This window comes from Limanda limanda, chromosome 8, assembly GCF_963576545.1.
Source record: "Limanda limanda chromosome 8, fLimLim1.1, whole genome shotgun sequence".
Taxonomy (NCBI): Eukaryota; Metazoa; Chordata; class Actinopteri; order Pleuronectiformes; family Pleuronectidae; genus Limanda; species Limanda limanda.
Window position 1 is genome coordinate 5,096,159 of NC_083643.1, and position 15,000 is coordinate 5,111,158.

At 43.1% G+C, this 15,000-nt stretch overlaps 1 protein-coding gene across 1 annotated transcript in view; it reads right to left on the reverse strand.

Moving 5' to 3' along the window:
* Positions 1-15,000, reverse strand: part of cbln1 (cerebellin 1 precursor) — a 20,726-nt gene that overhangs the window by 4,801 nt on the left and 925 nt on the right. The window contains exon 2 of the mRNA XM_061077074.1: positions 13,874-13,993. Coding sequence (XP_060933057.1) covers positions 13,874-13,993 — 120 coding nt within the window. The remainder of the gene's footprint in view (positions 1-13,873; positions 13,994-15,000) is intronic.

The following is a 15,000-nucleotide window of genomic DNA, read 5'->3' on the forward strand; positions in this document are numbered from 1 at the left end:
ACAGTAGCCCAGAAGTGCCAATTCAAGGAGATAAAGTGATATTTATGATCCTGTTTTCGTAAATAATTGATTAGGTGAGGTTAACTTTCTGTGATTTAACAGTAAACCGTTTTTTACCCAAGAAATGGGTTATAGAATTATGGGTTATAGAATTATGGGTTATAGAAATACAGGGTAATATTTGCTGATAACCAATAATGTCCCTGGAGAACTCAGCCGTTAAGGCCAATTTATGCCTCTCCGTTATTTCTATTACGGACAGATAAGACCGCCCTATCCGTCGTGAAACGTCGTCTCCGAGCGCCTCCGACAGCTTTTCGTACACGTCTGATTTTTCTAACTATCCGTCTTCATTTTGGAGACCCGACGGACCGCTATTGGCTGTGATTGGTCCGCGAACGACATCATTTCCGTATGACGTCATTTCCGTATTTCCGGACCTCAAACTTTCTGTTTACTTGTAGCAACAAACACGAACACAACTATGATTCTACGATTAATGTGACGTGTGTGTTAAGCCAGCGGAGTTGTCCGGCTGACGGTGGCTCGTTAGAGCACTGAGGGCATGTGTGCACGGTCACAGACGGTTATAACGAGCTTTCAAAACGGCGCTAGCGGGCTAGCCTAGCCACCATGCTAACTGCGGTGGTAACAGTGCAAGAACCCGCCGTCACGACTTTAATTCCACTTCTATCATGACACTGTTTCTATAATACCGTCAGGTTAGAAGCAAACACTGGATAGTAGTTAGTGTCGGGAGTCCCTGCTGACTGTGTGTGGAAGCTGGGTGGAGCTAGGTCCGTGTAGCCTCTAGCTACATGTAGCCTCAAGCAGATTCAAGCTGTGGAATCAGCAACACAGTTCGGAAACAAGACCGGGGAACCGCTGCGCTAAGAAACGATTACATCAGCATCTTGACCCGCTGGGTGTCACTTTATTTAGTTCTGTTAGTTGCCGTGGTTCAGTGTGTGGGACGCAAGCTAACATGTCAACAGAGACACGTGGACTTCTTCTTCCCAAATAGGGTAGGCTTCTCTGAGCTCGTCTTCCGTTGCGCCACCTATAGGTTTGGCGGGGAATTGTTTTTAGACGGATAGTCGTCGGAGAAGTAAAAATCAAAAAGACACTTTGTCTCCCGCTGAGACCTCTCCGAGAAACGGATACGTAGAAGTATATAAGAGCCTTTAGTAATACCACTTATACCAACAGTCAGAGGAGGACACAGGCTTTAATGTAGCTGTTATAATCAGTGCAGGCTTCTCTCAGGTAAATAACTGCTTCATTATCATGAGATTTGATTGATTACAAACATTAGACTGTTTCCCACAGTCTTCAATCACCCGGGGACGACGAGCACAAATAATCTGAAAACTTGAAATTTGGATCCTGTCGTCAATAACTGACATCGCTGCAGATCAGACATGAGAAGTGACGAGTAGATGATTAAAACTATGATGGAGGTCTTTCAGGGACGATGTAGGAGAAGAGGTGGAGGACAGGTGGATGGAAGCGATCACTCCTCTTAACGTGATGTAAGTAACGCTTTGTGCTAAAATCACACTAATTAAGATATTAAGAAACAGAAAGACGCACAGGTGGAGCAGAGTACATCTGAAACGACGAGATGTTCTGTTACCAGCATCGGAAACGACTCCGATACTAATAAAGATGTCGGGATCGAACCTGCGAGTATCCACGTAATGATCCGATACCACGTCTTTTAAGTAATTAAGTTTCACTCTGATAAAGCTGCAATCTTCTTTTTCCGGTAATCACTTCTTTGCTGCTGCAGAACAGAGGCTGAGCTGCACTGCTTTAAATCTGAATTAATTCTGAAATGTCCCACAAGTAAAACTGCCACGTGTGATGGATACTACGCCTCCGATTTGAGGAGTGGCCCCAGTGTTCCCAATTAAAACACCAGTGATATTCCACACAACAGTGATACCAACCATCACTTACATGCAGGGTTAGTAGCACAAGTTAAACCTTTCTGTATCAGAAAAGGCAAAATGGACTCGGAGTATCTCTACTAAAAAATCTCTCAACAAACTCTCTGCCCCAGCCAAGATCTCAGCCTGAGCTCAGCATCGCTACAACACAGATGATGGACACCAGGGACCTGCAGTTAGTAGGGAGGTAGAGAAATGCTCGGATAAAAGAAGAGCCTGGAGGGGGGGGGGGGGTGTAAAACAAGGAGGAGAGGAAGGAAGACGGACGAGCGAGGAGAGGTCGGAGAGAGGGGAGCAAACAGAGGCTGTGATGCAAGACCAAAAACATCCAACATCACCGTGTTACTGTGAAACTCAGAGACACACAAACCATGCAGACACACAAACCATGCAGACACACAAACCATGCAGACACACAAACCATGCAGACACACAAACCTATGCAGACCAACTCCATCACCTACATTCATGTGGCACTAACACGTACAAACCCTCCGTTACAGACTCACATTTTTCCTCCGTGCACATAACAAACACTGTCTCTGTATTTTCTTTCTCTTACTTAATTATTTATCATAGCTTCCTTGTTATTTTGCTTTTACCTAAAGTCTCCTTCAGATCTGGAGTCGGCTGCTCATCCAACGGTTAAAATACTGTCACGCTGGTGTTATTAGATAGAGCAAGAATGTTTGTGGGTTATTTGGTTTTTGTGGCAGAACTTAATGTAGGATATTGCTCTAATTTGGAGCAAGAAGCAAGTAGAGACGATATTTTATTTCGGGAATTGAACCAAATTCTAGTCATCGCTCAAGTCGTTCTTAGAAGCAACACAAGATAGTTTAAGGCCTTAAAATAACAGATAAAATCATTATGATGGTACACAAGCGTATAATATTTGACGCCTGGACGTGCACTTTGTAATTACTGTGTTGGGACATCGCGACCTGCTCTATGCCGTACATCACACAAGAAGAGGGAAACAGAAAGCGATAAAGAAAGAAGCTGAATAAGAGTGAATATTGGAGCATATTACACTCGAGATCTAAAAGAGGCCAGAGGAACAGATGTCGACTTGGAGTTGTTGTGTTTAGACAATTGTGAAGTTATTGACTCGCAAAACTATCCCCAGAATCCAGGTAAACCCACTTTGATGGAGGTTGATCGAACTATTGAATGTGATTTCATACACATGAGGATTGGACATCGATAACTTCCTTTCTGCGTTAGCCTCATATTTGAGTAAAATTCCTAATATTGAGGTTTCCTCTACGAAAGCTTGTCAACAAATGCACGTCCTTCCAGGTGTGTGTTTGTATTTACGTCAGTGAAAATTGCCAGATTAACTTACTTTATTTTTTAAGATGATATAAAATTTGAGAATTCACAGAAATTACTGACATTTACAGTCCCAAATGAGGCTTTTTCTTACTATCTGTCTTTCTTACTAATCTGTCTATTTGCTGTCGTCGCTCTCTGTAACACACACACACACACACACACACACAGACACACACACACACACAGGGTCAGTGTGCTGTGTGCTATGGTGATGTATTGCTCTAATAAAGCTGTGACAGTGGCTTTGGAAGGATGAGACTTTGGCCACCACCACAACTACCACACACACACACACACACACACACACACACACAAACACACACACACACACACACACACACACACACACACACACACACACACACACACACACACACACACGTGAATAAAGACCATGTGGTGGTTGTGTAGCCGTCTCGTACTTCCTTCCCCATCTCTCTCTCTCTCTCACACACACACACACACACACACACACACACACACACACACACACACACACACACACACACACACACACACACACACACACACACGTGAATAAAGACCATGTGGTGGTTGTGTAGCCGTCTCGTACTTCCTTCCCCATCTCTCTCTCTCTCTCACACACACACACACACACACACACACACACACACACACACACACGCTGTCAACTACACCCTTACAATTACCACCCATAAATATAAGAGCATGATAATAGGGCAGAGCATCGTGTCAGGTCTCGATCGATCCGCGTTCATTAATGCATAAGCACCAATTAACTGGCTGAGTAACAGAGCGAGAGAGAGACAGAATAACAGAGAGGGGGAAGAGACAGAAGACACATGAAGACAGGAAATGAGACGGGGAGAGAAAGTTGGAGCGGAGAGAGAGAAAACCTTCCGAATGTAAATGCTGCTGTCGGGGGTTTCAGTGAAGCACTTAGAGCGACATGATGACATTCTGTTATTGCTCCGTCAGGTCCGGCCGGGCGACTGTCATGACACGGGAATGATTCCTCCACCTCCTTTTCTTTTTTATGTCTCCTTATCTTTCCTTTCATCTCAACATCTTTTCCTTTGCGTCCTCAGTCCTTCTTAATCTCTTCCTTGTCGCCTTTCATTCCCCCCTTTCCTTCCTCCTCTCTCTCTCTCTCTCTCTCTCTCTCTCTCTCTCTCTCTCTCTCTCTCTCTCTCTCTCTCTCTCTCTCTCTCTCGTTCTGTTTTTCCTTCCATCTTTCACTAGAGAGACTTTGTCACCATGATGGATTCATACATAATGGTGTGTCTGACACTGCCCGTCTGTAAAATGGCCGAGTTATCTGTATTGGAACTTTTCTGAAGTTTGAGGAAAAGTGAATCCGAGGTCGATGGGGACGGAATAAAACCACTGAACCAAGGAGAGGAAGACTCGCTGGGACTAAACAAAGACTGACATCTGTGTGTGTAAAATATTTGATTTATAACATTTATATCTACATGAAGTCTGTGACATATGGTGAAACCCTTCAGAATTCTTTAGAAAGTTTGAATAAAAGCTGCTGATTTCATGTGTCACCGCTTGCTGTTGTTCCACCAGTTTATGATTAAAACGTTTGGGAAAAACAAACACAAAGGTTGAGTTAGTTGTATCAAGTGGATCTTTACACATCATCGACTAATAACGACTATATCGACACTTTACGTCCAATATACATCCAGAATTTTAAAACTTGCCATATTAAAATGCACAAAGCTGTCATGAACCCTTTTGAGTGTTTTCTTTCTTATTTTGCAAAAGCTTCAACTCCTCGTTGTTTTCACAACTCGACTCTCAAACCCGGTTCATGTTTCGTCAAATCTGTGGAAATCTCTGATCTCATCGGCTCTGGACCAAGACTCTGAGGGGTTAAAGGTCCAGACGACATTTTGATAATCTCTATCAGCAGCTTTCTGCAGATGAACACTGACAAATGAATCAATCAATGTGTTTCACCTCTTTAGCTTTCACACACAGACTGTTTACATGTGGGTTAGCAAAGCCGTATTCAGGATAAGGTAAACGGAGAAGTCTGTTACACGTCAGTTTGATTTCCATGTGAACTTGTCTCATGTTAGTTTGATCCAACAAACCCACAGCAGCTGTCTCAGTGGCAGATCTGCAGGTGGTGTGATCAATAAAGCATGACGGGTAAATGGTGATGCTCACTCAAACCGTTCTTTCCAACACTAGTTTCCCCAAAGTCAAAGTTTTGAGATGGAAAACAGTTCCTAGTAAACTGCTTTGCATTTTGAAAAAAAAGAGAAAATCCTGCCGCAGAGGCTCTCACCTTGTTAGAGTCTGGAACATCTGTGCTGGCCAGCAGACTTTATGTAGGTCAAGTGTGTGTGTCTCTGTGTGCGTTTGTATGGTGCTTTCAACAAGCGTTTTCTTTTGTTGTTATATTTCTGTATCGTTGTTCTTTTTGAGCAGAAAACAACAGTACGAGCTTTTTAGAAACACAATTACAAGCCTGCAACTCTCGGAGGGTCACAGCTGTGATTTGTTACCAGTTTTAATAAGCACTTTTCTCATTTGCGTTGAAAGATGAAGTTAACAATATTCTAAATAAAATGATTGGGAGATTTGTGTGCAGAGTGTGTGTCTGCTGGCAGAAAACACAACAGCGTACACTGAGATTTAATTGATCATGACTGTGAAAATAACGAAAACCTCGATGGGAATTTGACACATAACTTACACATTAGTTTTTATCAAGGCAACAAATCTCTACTACTGAAATAGCTGCTCTGCTAACATGCACCAGAAACATCAGCGCAACAACCCAAACCACAACACACTCTCTGTATGGCTCTGGAACCACACAACATAATATCAAGCTAGTAGCAAACTCTAGTCCATAACAAAATACCTAAAGAAAAAATGGGTGCTGTATTTTACACAAAAGGAGTGTTTGAAAACCATTTTGTGTAAAGGGAGGAACACGACAAACTTGATGACGCAACCTGTACGTACGAGATACATTGGAAATCAGAGAGATGCTTTAAAAAGTTAATAGTTAATGGTAAAATTTAAATTCCAATTTTCCTTAGTATTAAAAATGCCACCATTGTTTTGTGCTTTTGTTAAGAAATAAAATACCTGGCATGTTTTGGCAATGGTCCCAGTTTGAAAGTATCCTGTATCGGTAAGAAACCTAAAAAACATCCAACCCTAAACTCTGAACCCACAACTTATTCATGTTCTGTACATTGAACGATATCATCCACACAATCAACACTATTCCATGTTGTATACGTCAGTTGTTACACAAAAGATTTCACCACCCTGCGACAGATCATGTTGCCTTGATCACATTGTGGAGACGCTCCAGCAGACAGAAGACAGGAAGTCTTTCTCAGGTCCTCCAATAAACTTAGCAGCTCCACCGCCGCCTCTTTACCTCGGCCTGCACCGTGTGACTGGGATTATTCTCGACTTTTATCTCATTACATCTCATGGTTTTTGGGTTGGTTGGGAAGAATTCACATAAAATAAACTTTCCACGGTTCAATTTACTCTAATTGTCCAGTGCAGACACAGTGGAGACACAGGGGACTTTCAAAAGGAGGCACATCGGACCGTGGTGTGGAATCTAACTGCCTGACTGATTGAATAATAAAGGGAGAATTATCTAATATAAAACAAATTGGTGATGAAAATGAACCTCAGCTGTAAATCTGACCCTTGGAAAATCTCACATGAAGCTTGAATGAGTCCAAAGTGAATTCCTGCAGCATTAAGAGAATCCAGGAAATCAGTAAAAATGCAGAGAGACGGAGGCAAGCGGAGCAAAGGTCAGAGCGTTACTGAACATTACAGAGCGGATCAGATCTTACAAATGTCAGCAAATCTTCGTCAGCCGTCATCAATACCGCCGCGGAGAACGGCCTCATTAATTTGACAAAACCACTGAGCAAAGCTTTCACCCGTCACATTAGCGAGCGAGAGAGAGAGAGAGAGAGAGAGAGAGAGAGAGAGAGAGAGAGAGAGAGAGAGAGAGAGAGAGAGAGAGAAACATGCAACTCGGAATCTGTTGGCAAATGTCAAACCACAGCAAATGATGAAAGTTAATTGAGATGAGTCAGTCGAGTTTCAGCCAGACACGTGATCCTTTATAGCATTTACACCGAGCCAACCAGAAAAACCTGGAGGGAAATTAATTAAACCTTAAATATGAATGAATTATTTACATCCGTCTACGGCTGCAAGACAGAAGACAGAAGATGTAGATAGAGGAAAAAGAGTATAGAGTGAGCTCATCAGCAAAAGAAAAGAAAACGCCTTCCGGTGCATTTTCTCTGCGGCGGTGATGACGTCATAGTCGCAGGATTATGACGCAACAACAACAACAACGATGTCAGAGGGTGGAGGAACACAATAAATGGCCAATGATTGTTTTAAAACGTAGAATTGATACTAAACAAATACTCAACAACATGTTGAATGAACTTGTTTAAACGTTTGGATACGCTTGTTTGTCTCAGTTTGTGCCGTGGTACGACAGGTCGGGCTGTTCCTGCTCCCTCCCTCCTCTCGTTCCTCTGCCGAGAGCGCAAAGCATGATGGTATATACAGCTCGGTTAGTGACCATCGGTTGTTCACTACTTTTCACGATGTATTCTGTGAAACAATAGGTGAACTATAAAGGGATTTAGCTCACTAAATATTCGGACACCACTTCAAAACGGCAAACTCAATACGTATTGATTAGTGAGTGATTTAAAGACTCAATCATCTAATCAACTCACCAAGAGACGGCAGCTGGAAACCCACACTGGTCTCCAGACTCCCCCCCCCCATGTGTGGTCCAGGCGCTGCAGCCATGTTCCTCCCGGTTGGTCAGTTTGTTTTTTCCCGCTCGCCTGAACCCAGCTGATTCTCTGCCCTGCTTGTGCCTGAACTCCACAACTCCTGCTCACTTGAAGTCCTGCCACGTCCGGCCTGTCTTCATCAGCTGTTCCCAGTCTGCGTTGCTCTAGCCAGCTCTAGTTTCTCTCCTCTGCTCTGCTGCCGCTGCCACTTCACTCGCCCCCCCAACCCCGGAAAGCCCAGACGTCTCCAGCCAAGTTACAAGCAAATACAATTCAAGTCGCATTAAACCGCCTTCAAGTCATCTCTTGTTTTACATTAAGGTTCTGAACTAAACTGCTTTAACATGAGCAGCAAATCAGTGCAGCGTTCTATGATGTTCTGCCAAACTGAGAGAGAAGTGCTGGGGTGGATCGGATAAAAGGGAAACTATGCATCTGGCTGGCAGACTGCATGTTCATGTGTTTGTGCCAACGGTGATATGAAACTGTAAGAAAGCAACAAACAGAAAATCACATCTAAAAATCCATTTCTCCATCAGATATTTGACACATGACATTTAAACACCAGCAAACAAAACTAATTGTGAATTGCACATTGATAAAACACCTCTAATAACATCCTGACAATAGGATGATTTGAATGGACACATTTCCACCACTTAATTCCATGCCAAATAAATCCATTCGAATAATCTATTCCATTAAAGAATTCATGACATGAGCTTTAAAGTGAGTTTTTCTTTGTGATCTATTTGAATATTTAAAAAAAAATTGACTAATAGAAATGATCCTTCATTCCTTTATTCTTTAAGTATTATTGGTTGCACAAAATGTCCACGATATCTATATCACCTTTCCAAAGGTATATCCAGGAAATACCTCCATACATGTTTGGTGCATCCACAGCTGATATTTGTCTTATTCGACTGAAACAAATAATTTTTGTACAAAACATTCAATGCTTCTATGGATATAACAACCATATGATGTTCACCATGATATCCAACTCGGCATCCTAGCATGCTAACAGGTGCTAGCATGGATGAACTTCTTGGTTGAAGGATCCTAAAAGTCTGTGAGATCCATCCAGACTCATAATTCAAATGTTTTGCAAAATCATCTAGTCACTCTTGACATTTGAACCTGCTTGTGGCGCTGGAGGAGAAGTCTGGCATCCACCAAAGTCGGTAGGTTTGATCCTCTGGAGACTGGTTGTCTGAACTGGTCCCAGTCTACCAAGTCTTTATCCACCAGTGCAACAAAGCTCACAAACAAGCAGCTGCAACACATGAGGCCTGACAAGTCCCAGTCTCTGCAGACAAACCACTTCCAACTCCATCTCTCACCTGCCACCATTTTAAGTGAACAAAGGAATAGATGAGGTGTTTTAATGATGTGTCTTTGCTTCTCATTTCCCTGCATCTCCACCTTTTTAAAAAGGTCTACACTGTCTTAGCCGGAATTTCATCTTAGTTTTTATGCTCCTAACTCATTTCATTCTGCTCATTCTCTCCTCGTGAAAGAACAGGTAGACGTTCTTGCTGGTTACTCGTTTCCCTCAGACACTGAAGTGCATTGGAAGTGTACTCAAATATTTCTCTTGATCCTGGTCCCTCTCTGTAGATCTCACTGTTTTCAGAAATTATTTCCCCATCTTCCAGAGAAGGAAGACACCCGAGAAATACAAAGTAATATCTGCGTTATTTACAATTATCCTCAGCCTCACTCCGGCTTTGACTCTGAGGATTAATTAAACTGTGTTAATCCATGTCACGGTGATTGTGAAAATCAAATCCTCCCTCAGTCTTACATCAGCCGCACTTGTTCAAACAGCATCTTGGCCCACAGCTAAGGTGACCCGGGGATATTAGCACCACATTTATTTCTGTCCATGGAGACCAGTAAACAAATGGCTCGGGTCAGGCAGGAGACGGCCAAGCTGTTTGTGATCAGTGTGGAGTTGTTGTGTGTCTGAGGTTCAGTGAATCATGTTCGGTCCCCAGTTGTGTTAACGAGGCATGACCGTGAATATAAAAAATGATATGAGCAGGAGTTTTTCTGGGTTTCAATTTTTTTAATCTGGTAATTAGACATAAAAGTGTTATATGGTCCAGTTATTCTTTTTATGGAATCAACTCACTATGTGTTGGATGTCACTGAGATCTTCTATTTGAAATGGGTGTGTGTGTGTGTGTGTGTGTGTGTGTGTGTGTGTGTGTGTGTGTGTGTGTGTGTGTGTGTGTGTGTGTGTGTGTGTGTGTGTGTGTGTGTGAATGTGTGTGTGTGTGTGTGTGTGTATTCCCCATGTTCCTATAAACGCTGGCCATTTGTCCATTTAGCCAACGTCTATGTTAGCTGTAGTGAGAAGCTGCAGAGGGATCAGATGATATTTAATAAACTGTTTGATGATATTTGAGGCAGAGTTTCCTCTCAGTGGTTTTCTTTATACATATCAATATTTAGGAGTATATTTAAAACAGAATGAGCCATCGCTTTAATGAAATCCTGAGTATACGACATTAGCATGTTGTGAAAAGACTTAAAGTGTTTTTATCAGAGGGCAGCCTCATTCTGCTTAGTCGCCTTAACATTAATTATAGATCATATTAAATATAAAATTACACTGTTAAAAAAAGTGAAAATGTGCTTCTATTGTATACGTGTTAAAAAAATAGCAAGCTCATAATGAAACCTGTGACTATTGTGTCTCATTCGCTCAAAATAGAGTTTCTTTTATACCAGTACGAGCCTGGCAGGCCACCAGGCCAACAAGAACCCGCTAAGCAAAATAAAACTGTTTAATGGTACAAAAAAATAACGGCAAAGACATACAGCTCATAACCATTGCTTTGGATATCAATAATCATCTGTGTTTGGGTGCTGCCGTGCAGAACTCTGGAAGATGTTCCAAAACGTTAGTCGAGCTTTGTGTCGTGGACGCTGTCATTCAGCCTCTGTTATTACATCATTTCCCATTTTAAAGCTGGTTTATATGGGTTTTTGAAATCCTGACCCACATGGTGCAGGAAGAACAACAACGCTCATGATGTAGTAAACTGAAATAAGACCGAGCCATGTTTGTATCACTAACAGTCTGTAGTACAAGTACAGCAAGCACAAGATTTGCTGTTCTGAAGAAATATGGAAAACTACTTGAGATTGAAATCTCTGACACCAGTGACCCTACATAAAAACCAAAGAACAAACCTGGGTTAAAGCAGTGAAACGTTTAAAAGGATTTCAGATTTCTACTATTACTATAAAATGTAAAGTACATTCTTTCAAAGCCAAACAGTGCGTTAAAGGTAGAATCTCTTGTTATCAAAGGCTGGAAGTCACCAGGTTTTTCTCTCTCAGCGGGAAATGATAGAAATGATAGAAACAGAAAGGCCTTAATGTGCAGCTGCTTTAACCTGAGGCTTTTAAAGATGCCTTTTCCAAATGCTGAAATACTGTAGTAAAATACCAGGCAGCTCTCACTGCAGAACCCAGTAAACCAAACTATAAGATTTCTTCTCCTCTACTCTTTCCTCTTAATTATCTTTTTTTTCTGAAATTTGGATCAGTGCTTTGTGGAAGTCAGTCTAAAAAACTCACACTATGTCCAATCCTCCACGTGATGGTCTTCAAAAAGCAGAGGAAGATCCACTCTCATTACCTCAATGACCAGTCTAACCACACTGAGGAGTTCCAGTGTCTGATCTGTGAGCCCCCCCGCTCCGAGCTGCACGGACCAAGATGCTCACTCTGCAATTTACTCTGGATTTCAAATAGAAATCCTGCACCGAGAGGAAGCGTTTGGCAAATGGGATTTTCAAAATAATGTACGTAAGCTATCCGTAATTGGAAGTATAGGGGCGTTGTGGGAAGGAGTGATGGGGCAGAGTTCCCTTTAGATCGGTGAGTATACGGTATTGAATCTGAAATACTTGCATTTAATTGCCAGGCAGAAAGCAGAGGGGAGATACAGAGACAGACAGACAGGTTTCATGGGGCATTTTGACACCCACAGCAGGTTCGACAGACAGAACCCAGCACAGGAAAGTAACTGATGAGAGATGGAAACTAACTGTTTATCTTCCCTTCATCTACACAGCCTCCACTGATCAATACGTACTCATGATGTCTGCTTTTCCTCCCATTCCTTCCCTCGCCCCTGCCTGAACCTTCTTCTTCACTTCCCTGCCCGTCCACCCTCTGTTATTCTCCGACTCTATCCCTCAATTTCCACATCTTCTCTACACTGTTAAATCGTCTTTTTCTCTTTCTTTGTCCCTGAATGTTTTCCACTCGCTCTCCTCTCTCCCTGCTGTCTCTCATCTCCTGCGTGCACCGCAAGCCGCCGCCTCTAAGGCAATCAAACAGTGGGAGTTTTGCACACAGCAGATGTGCTGGACGGATGGCGGGATGAGCGGGAACAGGTGGAGGGTGAGGAGTGCACAGGTAGGAAGCTCGGAGGAGAGGGGACAACCCACACCTGTCGGCTTCCCGTTCGAAAAATGCTTGTTTTGAAATGTTCAAGGTCAGTTTTCCAACGCCGCTATCTCGGAGTGGAGAAGGATTTCAACTGAAGAGGAAGTAAAGTAGGAAATCAGCGTAATGCGGCCCAGTCAGCCATTGGACTGGTTTCCAAATGAACTCCAGTAACAACCAGTTTCTCCATTTTCTGCATCTCGCGCCCGTTCTAAGACAACACAGCAAATTGGCACAAATGGCGCCGCTAATGCTAATGTGACAGGCATTACCGCCGCGGCGTTCTGCACGCTACGCCAGACTTAATTACCTCAGCGCCATGAGTCAAGTGTTTGCCGTCCGTGGGTCTATTTTGCGTTCAGTCACACAGAGATGACTGGGAGAACGCGCCCGAGCTCGACATCGCTTTTCTCGCCCCCCCCCCCCCCTCCTTCACACGCCCGCCCTCCTTGTTGTTGTTATTGTCGTCGTTACCGCTGCTGCCGTGCTAATTAATTCAAGACGGCAATAATAAAGTATAAGTAGCTAAAGCTAATGCCAAAGCCCCCGGGGACCCGGCGGCATTAATTGCACAACAGTTTAATTTGCAGGGAAACATTGTAATTAACACTGTGCGGCTTGTAAAGCATCGTTATCTGCATGTTGAACGCTGGGACCGGGCTGGGGGCTGCTCCAGTGAGTTCTGTCACTTGACACATTAGAAGAATACAGACTCTGTCATAGGTGAACCGGTTTGTTAGCTGGATGAAAGACGAGCTGTGGTTGGGGTCCCTGCAGGCTGTGTGTGTGTCTGTGTGTGTGTGTGTGTGTGTATCCATTAGTAAGAAAATTAAAAGAGCCACCCTGTGTTTGCTCTGTTCAAAATTCAGTTAATGTTTTAATTTTCTTAATGTCCACAGTTCTCCGTTAGCCTCGGGCCTCTCTGGGTGAACAGAGGCAGAGGAGGAGGTTGTCTCTCTGTCCGTGGCGTTGAGAGTGAAGCTGCTGCCGAGAGCTCGCCACAGCACGCCGTCCTCCTACCGGCTGCACGCGTCTGCTCGGGCTCTGTCCTCTGTGCATGTATTGATTAATTAAGATTGAGCCGGCGGGTGGCAGGAGACTCGCTTTCATCTGTCCGCCTCCGTCGTTGTCTCCGGGGGGAAAGAGATCTCAAACATTTACAAAATGACTGCCAGTGCAGATGATATTCAACTTTTATGAGGGGAAAAACGATAGGGGGGGAGGGTGTATGTGTGTGTACTGCACGTGCACACACACACACACACACATACAAAAGACAAACACACAGACACACATTACCTGTATAGTTTGGCGGTTGTAGACTTTCACCACATGGAAGTTAAAACTGTAAATCCCTTTGCGTGGTGAGATGAAATTACTTCTCTCCTCGTCAAAATTCTTGCCAACGTTTACAAGAACCTGGAGGAAAGAAAGAAAGACAGAGAGACTTTTAATTTACAAAACTGCTTATTTGTGCTCTGGTCTTTCAGAGGACTTTTTGCAGAGGTCACTGCAAGATCATAGGGGTGTAAAAAAATAAATAATTATGGACAAAAAAAGACATATTCTGCATCTTTAAATCATTGAATCCAAAACATGTTCATATAACATCTCATTGCAAATAGATGAACATAAAAAGATTGTCCTCTTCCTCATCTTATTGCCATAAAACAGCTTTCATCAATGTTTAGATGATTGAATTTATGATTTAGTCTGATTCAGCCCACATTATTTTACATGTACTTTTTTACATTACATTTCCAGGCTGTCCTTTTGTCCTCTGGTGGTCTCCTCGGACCCCTGTGGCCCCCGGACCTCACACACTCAGACTCCCTGATGGAGGAATAACTCTCTGCTTTAATCGAGGCTCTTCCTCACTGTCAGAACACCCCAAACTTTATGAGGGAGCGAGAGCGAACTTAATCAATCTTTCAAATGCAATTTTCAATTATGGATTTCTGCGGCTAAATGTCTGGTTTTATGGACGGAGGCGAACTGTGGCGCGTAATTGAACGGCAATTTGAGGGAGAATTAACCTTTAACGGCAGGCGGGTAGGACCTCGCCCTCCTGACCCGCCGTCACTAAATTATTTGGCGAGATGTCAGTTCCCATATCGCGAATTGTCAGCACAGAAAGTTGAAATATTCAGGAGGCTCGCCTGCTAAGATATTCCTTTCACAATCACTTTGGAAACGTAATAGCAATAAAAAAAAGAGGAGTCACAGATTCATTTCTGCAGAGACGTTTCAGCGGAGCAGCTCCTGGCTTCTGTCCAGGAAGCAGCTGCGCGTAAAACCAGCTTCATGGCACAAATCCATCCTCTCGTTTAACCTGGATTATTCGGTTTTACTGACTTTTAAAAAACATCACGTCTGGAATAATGTATTAGCTATAGTAAAAAGAAAGGCACATTCATTTCAGCTCC